The sequence below is a fragment of the Suillus subalutaceus genome (assembly GCF_016647625.1).
Source record: "Suillus subalutaceus strain FC151 chromosome Unknown DFJ58scaffold_155, whole genome shotgun sequence".
Taxonomy (NCBI): domain Eukaryota; kingdom Fungi; phylum Basidiomycota; class Agaricomycetes; order Boletales; family Suillaceae; genus Suillus; species Suillus subalutaceus.
The window spans coordinates 5922-23715 of record NW_024540404.1 but is presented as its reverse complement, the minus strand read 5'-3'; the positions used below and the strand labels follow the sequence as shown (position 1 = coordinate 23715).

General features: G+C 48.4%; 6 protein-coding genes across 6 annotated transcripts; 2 read left to right on the top strand and 4 right to left on the bottom strand.

The window, feature by feature from the left end:
• Nucleotides 1–190: 190 nt before the first annotated feature.
• DFJ58DRAFT_733697 (uncharacterized protein) lies at nucleotides 191–1586 on the top strand (the record flags this gene model as incomplete). The annotated part of the gene is made up of 3 exons (XM_041386331.1): nucleotides 191–256; nucleotides 321–341; nucleotides 396–1586. 3 exons carry the CDS (start codon nucleotides 191–193, stop codon nucleotides 1584–1586), a joined length of 1278 nt encoding a protein of 425 aa, XP_041238239.1.
• A 4679-nt stretch (nucleotides 1587–6265) lies between these two features.
• On the bottom strand, nucleotides 6266–6687 carry DFJ58DRAFT_813469 (uncharacterized protein). Its single transcript, XM_041391609.1, has 2 exons — nucleotides 6542–6687; nucleotides 6266–6451 (listed from the first exon to the last, which is right to left on the bottom strand). The coding sequence occupies exons 1-2, from the start codon at nucleotides 6624–6626 to the stop codon at nucleotides 6312–6314; spliced, it is 225 nt and encodes a 74-aa protein (XP_041238238.1). The 5' UTR covers nucleotides 6627–6687; the 3' UTR covers nucleotides 6266–6311.
• Nucleotides 6688–6882: 195 nt separating this feature from the next.
• Nucleotides 6883–8271, top strand: DFJ58DRAFT_813464 (uncharacterized protein; the record flags this gene model as incomplete). Its single annotated transcript, XM_041391608.1, has 5 exons — nucleotides 6883–6973; nucleotides 7017–7230; nucleotides 7276–7500; nucleotides 7682–8086; nucleotides 8136–8271. Coding segments are annotated over 4 exons (756 nt in total), but the record flags the coding sequence as incomplete, so codon positions are not given.
• Nucleotides 8272–8322: 51 nt separating this feature from the next.
• On the bottom strand, nucleotides 8323–9056 carry DFJ58DRAFT_749185 (uncharacterized protein; the record flags this gene model as incomplete). The annotated part of the gene is made up of 3 exons (XM_041387638.1): nucleotides 8323–8436; nucleotides 8485–8690; nucleotides 8748–9056. Coding segments are annotated over 3 exons (590 nt in total), but the record flags the coding sequence as incomplete, so codon positions are not given.
• A 551-nt stretch (nucleotides 9057–9607) lies between these two features.
• DFJ58DRAFT_813460 (cyclin-like protein) lies at nucleotides 9608–11217 on the bottom strand. The gene is made up of 5 exons (XM_041391607.1): nucleotides 11079–11217; nucleotides 10915–11024; nucleotides 10656–10865; nucleotides 10342–10603; nucleotides 9608–10293 (listed from the first exon to the last, which is right to left on the bottom strand). Exons 1-5 carry the CDS (start codon nucleotides 11108–11110, stop codon nucleotides 9705–9707), a joined length of 1203 nt encoding a protein of 400 aa, XP_041238235.1. The 5' UTR covers nucleotides 11111–11217; the 3' UTR covers nucleotides 9608–9704.
• Nucleotides 11218–11386: 169 nt separating this feature from the next.
• DFJ58DRAFT_668186 (uncharacterized protein) lies at nucleotides 11387–11668 on the bottom strand (the record flags this gene model as incomplete). The annotated part of the gene is made up of 1 exon (XM_041382678.1): nucleotides 11387–11668. A coding segment is annotated over one exon (282 nt), but the record flags the coding sequence as incomplete, so codon positions are not given.
• Between the last annotated feature and the right edge of the window lie 6126 nt (nucleotides 11669–17794).

Here is a 17794-nt window from a genome sequence, read left to right as displayed (position 1 = left end):
AGCTAGTGTTATCAGAGGGTGAGGCTGAGGTGATCGTGAGTTTCTAGGTGAAACGAAATTTACATAATTATCATGATGACATGAACGAAAGAACGCTTTTCTTCCACTATCGTGGGAGTCGGGGACCTCAAGCACAATGTCCTTTGCGTAAATAGACGACCGACGACAACATGCAGACACGATTGATGCCATGACAGCCAACTCGAAAGCGAATTTTTCCTCAGTTTCGGACATCATTGGTGCCCTGCAAAACACGGTAAGCACCCAGTTTCAAGTTCACAGGCACTCGTCTGCATATGATAATAAACAATTTACTTCAGCTCGCTCATTCACAAGTAATCGTATGTCAATTGAGTTTAATACATGTATTGATGACATTGATTCACAATGACCAGATACCAGACCTCGAAACCCAGTATCCTGTTAGCAATACGAACTACTCTGCCTTCAAGCTCGATTACCAGAACATCAGTGCCATCATTACCAAACGCCAGCAGCAATTGGATGCAGTATCCCACGAAATCTCACGTTTTGAAACAGTCATAGATGGTATCTACCATATTCACCAGCAACTAGTCGCGAAGAAGGACAAGATCACTCAGTCCATGAATTCGCACAAGCGACTTGTATCAGCTCTCTGGCGCTTGCCAGCCGAAATCCTATCCCAGATTTTTGTTCACTGTCTCCCGATTGGGTACCGCTTGTCGCCCGCGTTAGAGGCAGGTCCTACGCTACTGACAAAAATATGTCGACGATGGAGGGAGGTTGCTGTGGATATGCCTAGTTTGTGGCAAGAACTATATGTGGGCACGGACTGGCAGCGGGCAGCTTTCTGTTATGAGACATGGCTCAAGCGATCACGAGGGCGTCCGCTCTCGTTGGAACTCCAGTGTCACAAAAATGACTGGACCGAGCTACGAAGTCTTCTTCAGCCCCACATAAATCAAGTCTCATCTCTGTCTCTTCATTTTTACACGAACGGCTTCCAACCTGAATTTATGGTATCAGACTTCCTCGCACTTGAGGAGTTGACCGTATATTTGTGTTCTTCTAATTCTGAGGCTCGCTTTGTCCAATCTATCTCGCAACCACCATGCACTTTACGCAGTTTCACGGTAATAGGGCCGTTCTTCAACATGGAGTACGCCTCTACCTTCAATCCCACCTGGGCCCGCCTCACAGATATCCAGATCGAGCTAGATGAACCAAATGCATTCCCCCAATTGCTCCGTTTATGCCCCAGTCTCCTCTCCTTGACAATATTAACATCTTTTATCGCCACGGAGGCCTTAGCGCCATTCACGCACACCCGACTCCAATTCTTACGGATCGATTCCGACAATGTTTATGACGGTGACACAGAGCATCTTCACCTATTCGATACTCCCTCACTTCCCAATTTGCGCGTTCTCGAAACTCGCGGTATATACCCATGGCCTCATGAGGAATTCAAGGCGTTTTTGACGCGGTCAAAGTGTCCCCTGGAGAGCCTGACGTTTGGCTTCGAAGAGTCGATAAAAGATCACCAGCGAGCGGAATACGTTGCCCTTATTCCTTCTCTCAAAGAAGTACTAGTAGTGAGATGAGTCATTCCTTGCATTAGAGGTTGCTTTGAGTAAACAGACTTAGGGGTTGTGGATGAAGATGTCAGGTTCAGACGGAATTTGACCTACACCGTTGTGATCTATATATTCTACGCAACTGAATTAAACTCAAATTCTATGATGACTTATAGGTGCTTTCCATGTGATCAAGATGAGTCGCTGACCTCGGGGAAGGACGATGATGTAGCTTCGGATACAGATACAACGCAAGGTATGCATACACCCAGCCTGTTCTCCCTCATCCTCGTCAAGACTCGGCGTGGCACTGTACACAGACGCAATGAGCCATTCAAAATCGTGACAACCAAACAGACTATATCCACTGACTCATCAAACATGGAGTGACGTCATAAAGCTGATATAATAGCGACAAGGTCATCGCCGCAGAATGCAAAAAAAAGTGACCTTGACTAAATAGTCACAAATTAAGTACTGATCATGACGCTGGCAGATGCTTAGCTAGAGAGACAACATCTTCGATAACAAGCGGTGAACTGGGTGTTATCTGGCGTCCTACTGGTGCTCCTGCCAGTCTTGCGTAGCAAACACTGTTTGATTCATTTCCGACGTTTTGATGGGCTATTAGAGGTGTCCGATTCGAGTGTACTGTTGCTATTGACCGGAAACTCATCCAAAGTTCGCTTTCTGGATGTGAAGGGTGGCCGAAGCTTCCGTTGTTGACTGCTGGGAATTGGGACCGATGGCTGACAATCATTCATTAGGCTTTGCGTTGAAGGTTCAAACTAAGGATGAGAGAGAATTAGAAAGGTTTCACAAAATGAAAAAAAAAAATTCAAACCTGAAGCGAGGCAATAACCTCTGCAAGTTTCTGTCCCTCGGATAAAATATCAAGACAAGAACGCAGTCCCTTCAAACACCACTGCCGTTCGAGCCAGGAAAGGAGGGTGACGATTCCAGAAAGCCTGGAATATATGGTTCAGAGTGTCATCCCATGGATTTGGAGCACGCGACAGGTGAACAACCCAGTTTTGACATGCATACTTGAGAGCGTCGGAAGATGATTGACTTCGTTTCTGTGCCTCGTTTGCAAAAGCTGTAAAGAGATTCATAGCACGGATGATCTCCCTGTCAGGAACTTCTGGCGATGCAGAGGTAAGATGATCTTGGGGTATCAATGCCAAGAACATCGGAAACATCAAGAAATCCGGTAAGCTTTTGAGGTGCTGGACTACTTTGAAGGTTGGCAGTAAAGCCAAATTTGGGACAATAATATAGTCGCTGATTGCTTCCAACGTATCGGAGAATTCTTCCATAGTCGCCCATACGGACCCCGCAGGAGTGGATTGCCACGCTTGGCCATGGGGCGTCTGGAGCCAGTTTTGCCCGCCCAGGGTCTGAAGCCAGTTTCGCCCGCCCAGGGTCTGAAGCCAGTCTCGTCCTCCCTCAGTCCAGAGCCAGTCTCGTCCCCCCTCAGTCTGCAACCAGTTTTGTCCTCCCTCGGTCTGGAGCCACTCTCGTGCACCCTGGGTCTGGAGCCAGTCTCGTCCTCCCCCGGTCTGCAGCCATTCTCGTCCTCCCTCATCCTGCAACCAGTTTTGTCCTCCCTTGGTCTGCAGCCAGTTTCGTCCTCCGTGGGTCTGCAGCCAGTCTGGCCCTCCCCCAATATACAGCCACTTTTTTCCTCCCTCGGTCTGCAACCAGGTTTGTCCTCCCTGGGTCTGCAACCAGTTTTGTCCTCCCTCTGTCTGCAACCAGTCTTCTCCTCCCCAGGTCTCTAACCAATCTTGTCCTCCCTGGGACTGCAACCAGTGTCGTCCTCCCTCGGCCTCCAGCCACTCTTGTGCTCCCTCAGTCTCCAGCCAATCTCGCTCTCTCCAGGTCTGGAGCCAGTCTCGTCCTCCCTTGGTCTGGAGCCAGTGTCGTCCTTCCTCGGTCTGGAGCCGGTCTTGTCCTTCCTCGGTCTGCCACCACTCTCGTCCTTCCTCGGTCTGGAGCCAGTCTCGTCCTCGTCCTCCCTGGGACTGCAGCCAGTCTCGCCCTCCCTGGGACTGCAGCCAGTCTCTTCCCTCAGTCTGCAGCCACTCTTGTCCTCCCTCGGTCCGCAGCCAATCTCGTCCTCCCTCGATCTCCTGCCAGAGTTGCCCTTCCTTAGTCTGCAACCACTCTTGTCCTTCCTCGGTCTGCAGCCAGTCTCGTCCTCCTTGGGTCTGCAGCCAGTCTCTTCCTCCCTCGGTCTGCAGCCAGTCTCGTCCCCCCTCGGTCTCCCGCCAGAGTCGTCCCCCCTCGGTCTGCAGCCAATCTTGTCCTCCCTGGAACTCCAACCACCATCGTCCTTCCCAGGTCTGCAGCCAATATTGTCCTCCCTGGGACTGCAACCAGTGTCGTCCTCCCTCGGCCTCCAGCCACTCTTGTCCTTCCTCGGTCAGCGGCCAATCTCGCCCTTCCCAGGTCTGCAGCCAGTCTCGTCCTCCCTGGGTCTGCAGCCAGAGTCGTCCTTCCTTGGTCTGCAGCCGGTCTCGCCCTCCCTCTGTCTGCGGCCGGTGTCGTCCTCCCTCTGTCTGCAGCCAGTGTCGTCCTCCTTGGGTCTGCAGCCAGTGTCGTCCTCCTTGGGTCTGCAGCCAGTATCGCCCTCCCCGGGTCTGCAGCCAATCTTGTCCTCCCTCGGTCTGCAGCCAGTGTCGTCCTCCCTTGGTCTGCAGCCAGTGTCGTCCTCCCTTGATCTGCAGCCAGTGTCGACCTCCCCGGGTCTCCAGCCAATCTTGTCCTCCCTCGGTCTGCATCCAGTCTCGTCCACCCTCGGTCTGCAGCCAGTCTCGTCCTCCCTGCGTATGTAGCCAGTCTCGTGCTCCCTTGGTCTGCAACCAGTCTTGTCCTCCCTCGGTCTGCAACCAGTCCCGTCCTCCCTTGGTCTGCAGCCAATCTCGCCCATTCGTGGTCTGCACCCAGGCACACCCGTCCACAGTCCCCAGCCAATATTGTAAATCTGAGGCACGAACACCCCGAAGCCATAGCATACAGATGAGAACTGACAGTGGCTCTGGTGGCCGAACAAGAAAGGATAGCGAAAATTTTAATCGATGGGGGTCCTCAGGTTGCATAGCTTGGCTCTGTTTCTCCAGTTCTGAGAGCGCATCCAAGAGAGCCGTGCTTTCCGTAATTTCCGTCATCAAGCGGAGAGACGAATGTGCGAGTAGGGAGTGGGGTGATACGATATCATATACTTGAAGGAGGCCGCAGTTTGAGGGGTCGGAAACGTAGTCACGAATGGATGAGTGATAGATATTCACGGGAAGAGTACTGTCTGTAGGGATGTCCATGACAGACCGTAATTGTATCAGCGTTGTCTGCACATCCCTGCCCAAACCAGGCCCAAGAAGTGACGAGATTTGCGAGATGGGAAGAGGGTCTGCGAGCGCGGCGACAATGGACAAGTGCAGGTATGCTCGCGTGGGGTCGGCACATGTGGAGAGGATACGGTCGTATAACTTGTATACCTCCGTTCCCGCTAGCAGTTCGCTCGTCAGCTTGAGCATCAGCTGTAACCGATCGCTGGGATGCTCGTCTTCATCGTCGATAATAAACTTCACCATTGTAGACGCCACGATGAAACGTCTGCCAGCGCGGCTCGCCAGCTGCGCGAGTTCATCCCTCGTTGGCTGGGGGAAATCGGGATGGCGTTTTGTCAGCTTTGCGAATGAATGCTGCAAGAAAACATAGATATCTGCATCGAGATCGGCGCCGTCGAGCGAGATGATGGCAGCAATGCCCTCCCCAGAAGTTTTCACTGGGATTTCGCACAACAACGTGCCCACCTCTTCGTTCTTGAAGGCTTCAGAGATATGGGTTTCCGAGCGACTTGTGAGCAAAATGTGGGTCACGGGAAGATCAGGGTCACGAAGAGCCTGCGCAAGGGAAAGGATGAGATCGGTAAGCTCAGGTTCGGATGTGCATTCATCAAGGGCATCGACAACAAACGTCAGAGGCTGACACCCGCGCAACCTAGGTTGAAGCTTTCGGAGAGGTTGGAGAAAGAGAGCCTTCATCTGGTCGCAGAGAGGCACGCCTGGGTTTAGTAGAGCAGGATTGTTGCGGATCGCTCTGTTCACATCCTGCCGGATGCTTGGAAAATTATTGGCAAGCTGGTAGGCAAGCGTTGCAAAGAAATATCCAGTTGTGCAACGTTTAGTGTGCTTGCGCGAGAAAAGAATGTTCCCGCTAGCCGCATTTCGACATCCGTCTCCTCTGTCACTTTTAGACCTTTCATCCTCTCAGCTACGGTGAACGCGACGGCAGACTTTCCGACACCTGCAGTGCCATGCAGCCAGATAAGTTGATTCTTCTTTTGGTCATCCAGGAATCCGTGAATGTATTTGAGGAGATCCACCCGGGTCCCTTGCAAACATTTTGGGTGGGGATGACGTTCAGGGGAGTTATATTGAGCACCCTTGACAGCAACCTGGGACAGCCTCGCCCAAGTTCCTTCAAACGATGGAAGAACTATCAAAAAGGTCAGAAAGCGAGAGAGGAACAAGAATGAGAAAAACCAACACTGTTCCTCACTCATCCACGAAGGTTGTGATATGCGTGATGAGAGTACTAGCTGGGTGCAGTTAGAAATCATCTGGGCAATATTTATCTTCAGGGACGACGTACACCAAAATGTGGATTTGTTGGAGTTGAAGTAAGTTGTCAATTGTCCCGAAGAAAGGGATGGAAAGCTTGCTGGATGGTGGTGGGTGAAACAGTTCAAGGATGCATCGATGAGTGCTGGGCAGTGGGCACTGCCAGTGGGCGTTCGTCCGAGTACAGGAGGCCACGAGGTTGCTGTGCATGACTGAAGTTAACTCCCAGTGTAAACCCACAAAGGCAGGTCGACGGAGATAGAGCTGGACTTGTGAAATCGAGAGTTGTAGACAGTTAGATCACTCATGCTTTCCCCGTGTTTTACTACGAACTACGCGTTCATGCTTACTCACATCTGCCTCGCACCAATGGACTTATGCCCACCACCAGCAAACACGATCCCGCTCTCCTCCAGGCTATAGTGTCATTCCATTGCATTAAAACAGGTTAAGTACCATTAAGGAGTGATGCATATGCATAGTGTTGGAGTTTGTGCTTGACGAGCTTCGACTCGGAAAGAGCCGAAACGGCGCTACAGTTTTGTGGCTGAACCTTACATAAGGGCAAGGCCGGTTGACCGTTCGGGCTCTCGGCGAGTCAGCGTTGATTGCACAAGTTGATCAAATTCAACTTTAACAAGTCGACCATATCAATATAATGGAGCCCAACAGCGCTGCTGAGCTCAGACGATAGTTCAACGTTCAACGTTCAAACGTTCACCTCCTATGGCGGTTTTATTCACCCGCTAATCTCTTTGTCCAAGGTGCTCGTCGCTCGATCTACACGTAGACACTTTATGTGCCTTCCACCGTTTATTTTCACCGTCAGCCAAATTCGGACTCTCTGTCATTGCGCAAGACACTATCGATGCTGACACTACGATTGTATCTTGTCAATTTTCACTGGCCATCGACGTGGAGTGTGCTCTGTATGCTCTGACAGTACTATTTGGCGAATCATCTCTTGTTGACCTGCAGTCGTGGTCAAAAAGGCAGCTAATTTGCACTTACATATGCTTACACTGGGTCTTCCCCAATTCAAGGCGCTTTGTCTCTCTGCGTGCGTATTTGATGATTATACATTACAGCCCAATTCCCGATGTCCTTCGACATCCTCCTTGCTTGGAAAGTCTTCCACCTGCGGACGCACTGCTAACGTCCCTTCGATTCACACCATCTGAACTCGAGACTTTCCGAGGAACTAACATCTACTGCGCTACCCATGATCGTCAGGAAAGCTGGAGCACTGAGTGGAATAAATGTCGAACCTTTATCCACCCCATTAATGCGGATTGGGCTGAAAGATACATTTGGTAAGCATCTCCCGTGCTTGTTTTCTCCCCGTACGCCCCTCAAACTAGATCAGGAACAGATATACAAGAGCATCGACGTATCTTTCAACCCACGCATTTCCATACGCGCTTCTATCCTGATCTCCTGTACTGCAGACCTCCTTGAGTTATCCATTCAGTGCACGTCGTATCTGGAAGGAAGTACGGAAGCAAGGGATGACTCAGCCACTATTTCCATCATTTCGCATACCACGACACCTCTTGGCGAAGAAGTCTTCAACAACTATGGGCTCAAAGCGAACGACGAGCTGATCCTCGGATATGGGTTCTTGCTCCCACAAAACCCGGATGACAAAATTACGCCACAGCTAGGTGGGTCCTCTAACGATCGGTCGTCTTGCAAGCGGTGCGGAAGGACTCTAGAATGAAGTGAGGGGATTGGTGGCTGAAACCCCGGACGAGATAGGGTATGAAGACAATTTAGAAGCAGTACAGCTGTTGTTGGAAATGGTTCAGAAGAAGTGCGATTTACTTCCAGATCTCCCGGACGAGAATGACGCTGGCATACGCCCGGCGGTGGAACTGATGATCAAACATTACCTAGAAGGTGGGTCGTCGGCAAATTCATTGCGATGTTTCCTGACGTCGTTTGCTAGGGCAACGTGACATTCTTACTTCACTGAAGTTGCGCTTTAAGGAGAGACAAGAGGCCACGGTAGAGGCCACAAGAGACGAAGGCATTAGATTAGTATTTGATGATGACTCAATATAGAGAACTTGAAATCGCCTTTATTAAGGTGTACACCTAAGATGCCTACGACATATGCAGGAAGATATGTAAGAGCCAGGTCTAGAAGAGATAGTCCCTAGTGCTGTGAGCATTCAGACCTCGAGTTTGTAAGGTTTCTCGTCAAATTCCGAGTCTGAAAGATCCGACAAATCAGCATCTTCATGGGGCTTAAATGTAATGTTAGCTTGGTTATGAGTACCAAATGAAATACCTACCAATGAGGTATATGCAAACAAGTCCAGATTATTCTCGCTGGGGACGAGATCATGAAATGCCTGTTCCAGCGTGCCCAAGAGCAGATACCAAACTGTCATGATCGGATGCTTCCACTTCAAATTCCCCCAGAAACACAACGTGACCATAAACTCCAGCGCCAACGCCAATGTAGAACCCAAGACTAAGGCAATTTGTTTTAAAATATCTATGATATGCCGCACGATATTAGTCGGGATTCATGAAGTTGCTGCTGCGAATTTACCTACTGGTGACCATGTCTCCACGGTCAAATTGTCATAACACCGTTGGGCTATCCACAATCCACAGAAGACCCAGCATAGTATTGAAAGGACACGTGCATCCTTTATGCAACTTCTGCGGGTAATTGGAATTCGCACTAGGACAATAGCTAAGAGCCAAGTTGCTACCATACTGGCGGGAATGATCACTTCAATCCAAGTCTGGATAGGGAATAATTCCTTGAAGATGTAATTGATGCCAATGAGAAGGCAGGTCCAGATGAAGACGATTTTTAATCCCAAGGATGTTTTCATTGCAATTGCGATCATCGGGTGGGGACATATTGAAGATTTGGATAGGGGTAAAATTCAGCAAACGATGTGCGGATGACATAATGGTGTTCAGGCTAAGGTGTGCACGCGTGGGAACTTACAGGCGTACCATCAATTGGCCCAGTGATTGGAAATTAGTTCAGTGTGCATTTGATCCACGTACCTGCACATCTACGACATCTCTACGTAGTGCCTGAGGCCTGAGTTGCCAATCACTGGTAGCGTGGTCAATGAAAATAGTTCATCTACTTCCACAGTTTGCGAGAGCTACTATCCCCAATCCTCGTCATGCAATTGAGCTCAAAGGCCAAAGTCTCAACACCGTCATCGAACACCAGCAGCAGTTGCACGAGATCTCAGACCTGCAAACAGTTATTCAAAACTTTTACTACAGCAACTCGTCGAAAAGAAGGACAAAATCATCGAGTCCATCAATTTGTAGGCGCTGTAGTGATTACGACAGAGGGACAACGAGCGGAATACGAAGGTCTTGCTGAGAGGTCAGTAGTCAGCAAATTATTGCCACCAAACAGATTATGCTTTCACTAAACGTTAGGTGACGTTACTGAGACTTAGGGTTCGTGCTAGCTAATCAGGTGGAATACAAAACGTACATACGTACGCAACGTATCGAATAATACAATTAATCACCCAGCAGCCTGAGTCCGCTCTAACATCTTATTCACCGCAACAGCCCTCCCAGAAGACGCGTGCGCCATATCCGACAACCTGTTCTCCCTCATCCTTGTCAAGACTTGCAGCAAGAAGGTCGGCGTGGCACCATGCGGCCTCTGTGCATCGTCCAGGTTCTCCACAGGCGTAGATACCCCGCTATGGCTCATTCCCGGTTGTGCCTGAGTATGTCCGTAGAATGCACTCTTTGCAGAATCGACGAGATCGGAATCTTCAAGGTACCGCTCCCAGAGTGTGTACATTGAAATGATTTCTTGTGCAATAGTGGCGATTAATGGCATTGAAATGTTAAGTTCAGCAAAGAAGGCAATAAAGTCCTGTGAGGGTTTCTTTGCGTGACCCAATGATGTACTAGAACTTTGCCGCGACGATCTTCTCGGGGAGCTGTGGATTGGTGTCGCTTCAACTGAATGAGACTGCTGTTGCAGGAGCTCTCTAGTTGGACCGTGTAAAACCACAGCGAGATAGAGTGCCGTAATGGCGAGCAGATGAGGAGGATAAAGCAAGCAAAGATCCGAGCGATATGTGTCGTTGATGATAGACCTACAATTAAACTCAGTTATGAGACACTCCTCCTGCAAATTCGCTCACCAAGCTAGCTGGAACGCATCATCTGGCAACTCGAGTTGCCCGTCTCCACTTCCCCAATACCGTGGCCCGTCGTCCACTCCAACACCCACTTCACCAGCTTCTGTCTGCAAGTCGTTCGAGCTCTCCTTCTTGCAAATGGACAGCAACGTGCGATATGGATGGAAAACAGTGAGATCACATTCGAGGTCCGCAACGAGGTAGAACTCCATCTCGGCGAGTTTAGAATTATCAGAAGGAAAATATTTCACACCGTACGGCTGTTCTGTGCAACTTGACATCAGAATTCAAGCAATTAGTTTGGTGGTGAAACGTACGGCTGAAGAAAAGGCGAGCCTCTGCTACCATATTCTTGATGTGCACGGGCGACTCCTCCGCCTTCCCAGCCACGTAACAGCATGCTGCGATAACAATAAATGGATCGGTTTCGCAGTACGAGTTTTTGATGTAAAATCTTCGAAAAAATACAATGGCTGTTGCGATGACGCGCTGCCTGAAGTTGAGCTTTTTTCCTAGTTTCGTTATAACTAGAAGGGTTGAATGCCTTTCCACATTCTGCAGGTGTGTTGAACTTACCGTTGGCAAAGAAAATCGCAAAGAAATCGAGGTACTCTGGATCGTCCACGTATTGTAGGTCATCTGAACGAGACTCCTTCAAGGTAGCCCGATCTACTATCCATCGTTTGCTATGATACCCACCATAAGCCTCTTATGCCTCTTGTGACTTTGATCCTCCTCACTAGTGCGAACTGGCCCAGAAATCGGTGGCCATATGATATCAACAGAGTGCGTTTCAATCAGGGTTGAACGTCGAACAAGGAATGCAGGACTGCTTTGCAGGTTGCGGGACCCTGCAAGACTAAGTTACAGAGGTTGCAGTGCCAACTCGGAACAACCTCTTCAAACGGTCAATTACAGCCCATTACGTGATGCTACAACATCCGGGGTGCCTGTTTCCTTCTCCTGTTCATCACGCACTGACATCAAACTAGCATTATATTTAGCTCGTTGTAATACCCGGTAAAATCAGTGGATAGCTCTTGACCGATCACGCAGCCGCTGCAGGCGCTACTAGCATCAATACTTCTGAAATTCGAGAACGGATTATGGTCTCGCCATATCCTGCCGGATTCACCCTACTTCTCCGTCCGCAGGCGAGCGGATTTCTTACAGACCCATGCCAGAATTTGCTTATCTGTTCCTGGCCATTTTCCGGCGCAAAGGGCCAATCCGAATAACCTGCCGGTGTGAGATTACCAGGCATGTACCATGTTGCTTGGTCACCCCGCTCAAGCGCGATGGCCTTCAGCAGACGGAATGGCAGATCGGGCTTAGAAAGGGTGGCAAGTCAGCCACTAAAAAGTCGGGACAAATGGCTCACGTTTGGCACAAACAGCCTCCCGAATCCAACAAGGCTGCCTTTATTGTCTACCGTCTCGATTGCGCTATTCCAGGTATACCCGTTTGTACTGATGAAAATGCCTTCAACCCCTTGCCAGGTATCACGGAGGAAATCGCTATTTTTTTCAGCAGTGATTTCGGCAGGCATCAGCTCCACGATGTGGATGTATGCAAGTTTGTGTTTACGCAGCTGTTCAAACACGTGGGAGAACTGGGGTTTGTGGTCTGTCATGGCCATACCTGCACTACAAATCAGCTAAATACAAATCGGTAGTATTTCATGATACACGTACCGCTGTATACGCCCCACGGGCCACGGGTTCATTCAGAACCCCGTCCTCTCAGCACCAACAACCTTCACAACGGTATCTATTACTTCGAGTGCAAACCTTGCGCGATTCTGGATGCTTACGCCCTGTGCGTTGGTTGGTAACGTCTTATATGAACTGATCGATCAAGCAGCCGTTCGCGCCGTGAACTTTTTTAACGCCATCGAAGCCAGCTCGAATGTCATTTTTTGCGGCAACGATATGCGTGGCAACGTACTCTTTAATTTTATCCGTCGCGAGTGCACGTGGCACTTCTGTTCTTCCCGGGAGGGGGACTCGGATGGGCGAGGAACTGACGTAGGGACTATTGTTCTCTTTGGCAAGAATGGCTGCTTCTGCGGCACGACCGAGCGCCCAGAGTTGTAGGAAAATGAAAGAGCCCTTGTCGTGTACTGCTTCTGTTACCTACACTCCGGGGTGTGAGCCAGCTCTCATCCAGTGAAATGCATCTGCAACTTGAAGTTAATGTTGCCTACGCGGATGGGGAGAAGAGTGCGGAGGTTGAAGAAGACGTACTAGCAGTGATTTATTACATACTAGGTATGAAATGCTTGGAATGGTACTTAGGACTACGATTCATGACGTGTCACGGTATTTCATAGCCAGGCTGAACAATTTTTAAGATCGATAGATTTGTCAGGTTGGGTAGAGACATCTAGCCATTCAGGCATCATTAACGCATCGCCAGGTGCATAGCTGCAGAATCGGAATATGCTCAGTTGGGCTGACTGATTCTGAGCAACGATGGTGGACTCGGAAGAACTGATGCGGTTAGCGGGACGGTACTCTTGCTCAGCCCGACGATGCAGAGTTACAAATCGCGTCCTCCACACCAATGTCGACTTTCTCCACGGTTTCTGAGAAACGCAGTTGCCCCCCGAAAATGAGCTAGACAAGTTTCATGAACTGCATTCCCAGCCTGTTGTCTTGAGTCCGACTTGAACACTATCGTTTGCTCACCTGGAATCACCCCATTTGGCGCTGAGTCAAGTCCATCTTGAAGGCACTCATTCTGCTCTTCCGCTCCACCGGTTACTTGGCTTTCTGCTATATGGTTAATTAACCGTCATACTACACCACTCAAATCTCTGTGACTCTTACACCGAATCACTTTGGTTGGTCCTGCTCTACTGTTTGCTCACGAAGTACAAGGGCTGGTGTTCAGCTGTAAAGAAACGGTGAGGAATGCAATTACGACACTCAATATTGCTCTCGTCACTCTTACTCTTTACCCCATTTCAGACATCTTATTAGAGCTGAAGGTAAAGTATCTTATACCATTCCCCGAGTCCTTATGGCCGCATTGATGCGCACGAAAGCGAAGAATTCTTCCATATACTTGCTGGCAGCAGCAGGAGGGGTAGGGTGCATCTCTCAACAATCAATACCATTTCTAGCACAGTATTTGGAATCATAGACTCGATCCACGCAATAATAACTGGGCTGTGTTCATGATTGTTTGTGACTGCTACTGTTGGATCGTTCATCGTGTTCGTAACTTCGATCCTTGCACCAACTGCGTGTATGTTCCTTGTTTCATCGCGGATGACTTCGGCGATATCAATGATTACGGTAAGCATGCAAGGTGTCCTTGCAGATGGCAACATCGTGGCCCTTCCGATAGGGGCGTTGGTAAATAACAGTAAGTTAATTGTCAACCTTGTCATTGTCATCATTCTTAGTCAAGTGTAACAGTACCTCTTTCTCGTCAGGTTATGCAGACCTCGCTACATCTGTTCCCTGGGCGAAGATATATCTAGGAGTACAGTACTAGATAAAGGCTGAGCTTCGCCGGCAGCAACCTGGTCCCGCAAGTACTGATCAGTCGTGTACTATCATTTGGAGAATGCATCAAAGATATACCAATTGTACATCAATATCAGTGGTATCCTTTGGAAAGTAGCGATTTGGGGCAACAATCGAGAAAGGCCGCGGAAAATTCACTGTCGGACAATATGTTACATGTTTGATGAGAATGAGTGCGTTTCAATAGAGACGTTCTGACAACTGATCAAGATGGATATAACTTTCAGAAAGCACAACTTAGAGGATTGGACTTACCAGTAGTCGGAAGATGCTTGAGCACCATGACAATCCTTTCCTTTGAGAGGATGAACGGCCACCGCCAATTTTAGTAAACCGGAAAGCTTAGGCAATGCATGTTTAACTGTGGTCGCAAAACAATCAACTCGCGAATGTTGGTTTCACTTGGTCAGATAAGATTGTGAGTGCATTGAGAAATTGAGAGTGATGAACGTAGTGCTGCCGAAGTTCAGTTCCGTCTGGTTTTTTCAAGATAACTGAGGACCAAGAACTGAACCTCGGTCAAGTTCACAAAGGTAGGGTGGACTCTGGGCCGGACCACTTCGAACGGGTTCACAATGGTCGGGTTCGAGTTCGAACCAGTTCGAACCGCCGAACGCAACATGAAATTAGCAAAATTTTCCAAGTACGAACAATTGTAGGCTAGACTATTCAACAATAAAAATTTGAGGAGCAACAAGCTCAGCCTGCACCATTGCTGATACATGGCCTTGACGGTACGCCCTTTTTAACAGTTGAAGTGCCTCGAATGTCTCTGGAAGCAAGCAGTTGTGACGTGTGGTGCCGGTGATGCCGCCACTTGAGAATGCCCGTTCAGATGCTACCGCAGACCCCTGAATAGCGAGGTAATCTTTTGCGATGCGAGCAACAGTGGGATACTGAACCGAGTGATGCTTTAAAAAAATAATTGTCAGCTTCAAGTTACACGGAATATTAAGGATATGAGCTTACACCCCACCACGCGACTACATTCTCAACATCCTCCAGTGGTGCAGCTAAGTAGTCCTCCAATTCCCAACGAGGCCTTTGACGAGCTGCGTCATGTGAGACACGAGCTTTGATTGCATCGCGCATCCAGCTCTGGCCGTAGGAACCTTGGCGTGAGAGGGATGGTGTAGCAGAATGTGTCGTCGCAGCAGATGAAGGAGGGGCACGATAATACTGATCAAACTAGATACTAAGTTAGTGCGCAGACAATTTATTGAGATACCCATGGACTTACCACATCTTCGAGCCGTTTCACTCCATCAGCAAAGTCTTGAGACGCCCAGAGCCTGAAAACACACTTACATCTCGGTCGGCATCTCCAAATGCTTTTATTTGCTGGTAAGCTTCTTCAGCTTCCTTGGCCTCTTCGTCGCCTGAATCTGCAACAAATGACTTGTCCTTGTTTGTAGATATGACATCGTCGTCGTCGTCGTCACCGCCGCCATCATTGTTGCCAATTGTAGAAGAGCTGGTTGCAGAGACAAGCGGGCGCTTGGTGGCAGGGGGCATGGTGGTAGTACCTGAACGTTTGGCAGGAATGGCACTGCTCACTGCTTCTCGCACCTTTGCGGAAGGCTTGATAGGCCGGCCAGAGCGACGAGAACCAGCAACAACTGTTGTGGGCATTCAATGAGAGCCTACGAAAGAGTCCAGGGTACAATGAGAGGGTGCTGGGGGCAAAGCCTTAGATGAGGATTCAGGATGGGGCGAGATGGGCATGTCATCGTCAGGATCATGATACCATTCGATTTCAGACGCATCCTTCAAAACACCATTAGCATTAACTGCAGAGTTCGACATGTTTTGATGAATGAGCTAACCTTGGACGCACCCCACCCTTTTATCCTTTGCTGATGTTCTGCGTAAGACCAGAATGAGATATGAATATCCACTCTGATCAATTGCATCGGTGATGATAGTGCTGTTACAGTCAAGTATGCCCCTATTCATTTTCTTCCCTTTACATCTTGTATTACATCACGATCGCTCTTGCCGTCGCTAGATGATCTATTTTCATTATCTCTGACTCGTCTTATCTCTGACTCGTCTTATCTCTGACTCATTATCTCATCGTACTGGCCCTAAACTTGTTTCCATGTACTATATAAACTCGTCTTGTACCATGTAGTTCTTTACTTTAATCTTACTAGGTTTTACCTGGAACTTCCTTCGCTTAAGACCTCCAATCTTAAGTCGTATTGAACTTGATTCAAGTCAAGGACACTCTCCTTGCCTTGTCTTAGAACATCGAACTTCGGTATACGCCGAAGCCTTGAACAGACCTTGGCCGATTACTCTTATTGAGTAGCCATATGTCTGAATCATCCTAGTTCGTAACAAGTGCCGGTGATGATTGCGCCAGTGATGATTGCACCGGTGACGATTGCACCGGTGACGATTTCACCGGTAAACTTACTGATATGTCAACAGTGAGCATCTTTCGACGAACCTGAGGAGTCGCAGAACAGAAGCAACAAACCTGCAACTCTAATGATGGGTTTGGACCGGTTCAGACTCGTCCGAACGGGTCCGACGTCCATCCGAGACCACCCGAACGAAGAACCTATGTAAGGTTCGGTCCTGTATCATATGTCGAACTACTGACCGAACGGTGGTTCCGTTCGCAAAAGTTCAGGTTCGAACCTAGGTTCGGGACTGAACTGCGGCAGCACTAGATGAACGAGAATAACTTACAGTGAATAAACAGTGAACAAGCTTGATAGAATTAACACCTAAAGGCTGACAGCGTACTATGAATGGTGTTTATGTTCTCGGCACCGCATTCTTGTTGAATCAACTTCTCAAACACCCATAAGCTATGGATAACTGGAAAACTTTCCAAGGACAAGCTGAAGCCATCGCGGGGCATGAAAGTAACTTTTCATAGACAGACTCGCATGAAAAAGAGGTTTCGGTGTAATGACTGGGTTTAGTTAAGGTGGAAATCCGAAGAACTAGTATACACCATAAAAATATTGTCAGCAGGTTTCGAGCCAACTCCAAGAGAAACAGATTTCGACTCTATTGTGGTAACCACTTGGCTAAGAACAGTTAGATGGACCTCGGAGGAAACCATTCATGAGTCAATGTCAAGGTGTATTCTGATAGAAAAAGACCTGTCATGCAGCAGGTTTCGAACCTGCACTGGCAAATCCAAGAGACAGATTTAGATTCTGTTGTGATAACTACTTTGGCCAGGATGAAGTTGAGATGAACCCTGAGGAAACCATTCATGAGCGAATCTTCAAGACATGTTCCGATAGAAACAAAAACCTGTCGATCGGCAAGTTTCGAACCTGCGCAGTCCAAAAGAAACAGATTTCGTGGTAACACATCGGCGGTTTTGGAGTTTTGCGTCAGGCAAGACTTCAATTGAAATGTGAATGATGAATTAGTCATTCGTACTTTGAATTTTATTACCGGAACAATAGTAAATTTAGACTGACGGCAAAATGACAAAGCACAACAACACATTTCGACACCCATTTGATGTCTATGTAAATGTATAAAATACTCAAAGTTTTCCTTTGCGCGAAATGTTGGCAAATGTTAACTTTCACAATCCTATTTTATCCAATGATAAATCCAAAAATTTGGAGTTGCGGAAACATTTTTTGCCAAATATTATATAATAACGGGAGTTTTCCCACTCCACAACATTTTGAATTTGCCTTAGTTGTAAATGATATCAACAAAATGTAAAGTTTTGGCAACCGGGGATTTATAGTGGGCATTCATTGGGTGCTCAGTGAGCGAGTACACATTCTCACAGCCGAGCCCCAAGGAAAATAGAACATAAATATTCTGTAGATATGAGAACATTGGCGCTACCCCTATGGAGACTATTGATGTGGAACCGTCCAACTCATCCTCATCAGATTATCTGAGACAGCCCATTTTGAATACTTTTAAAA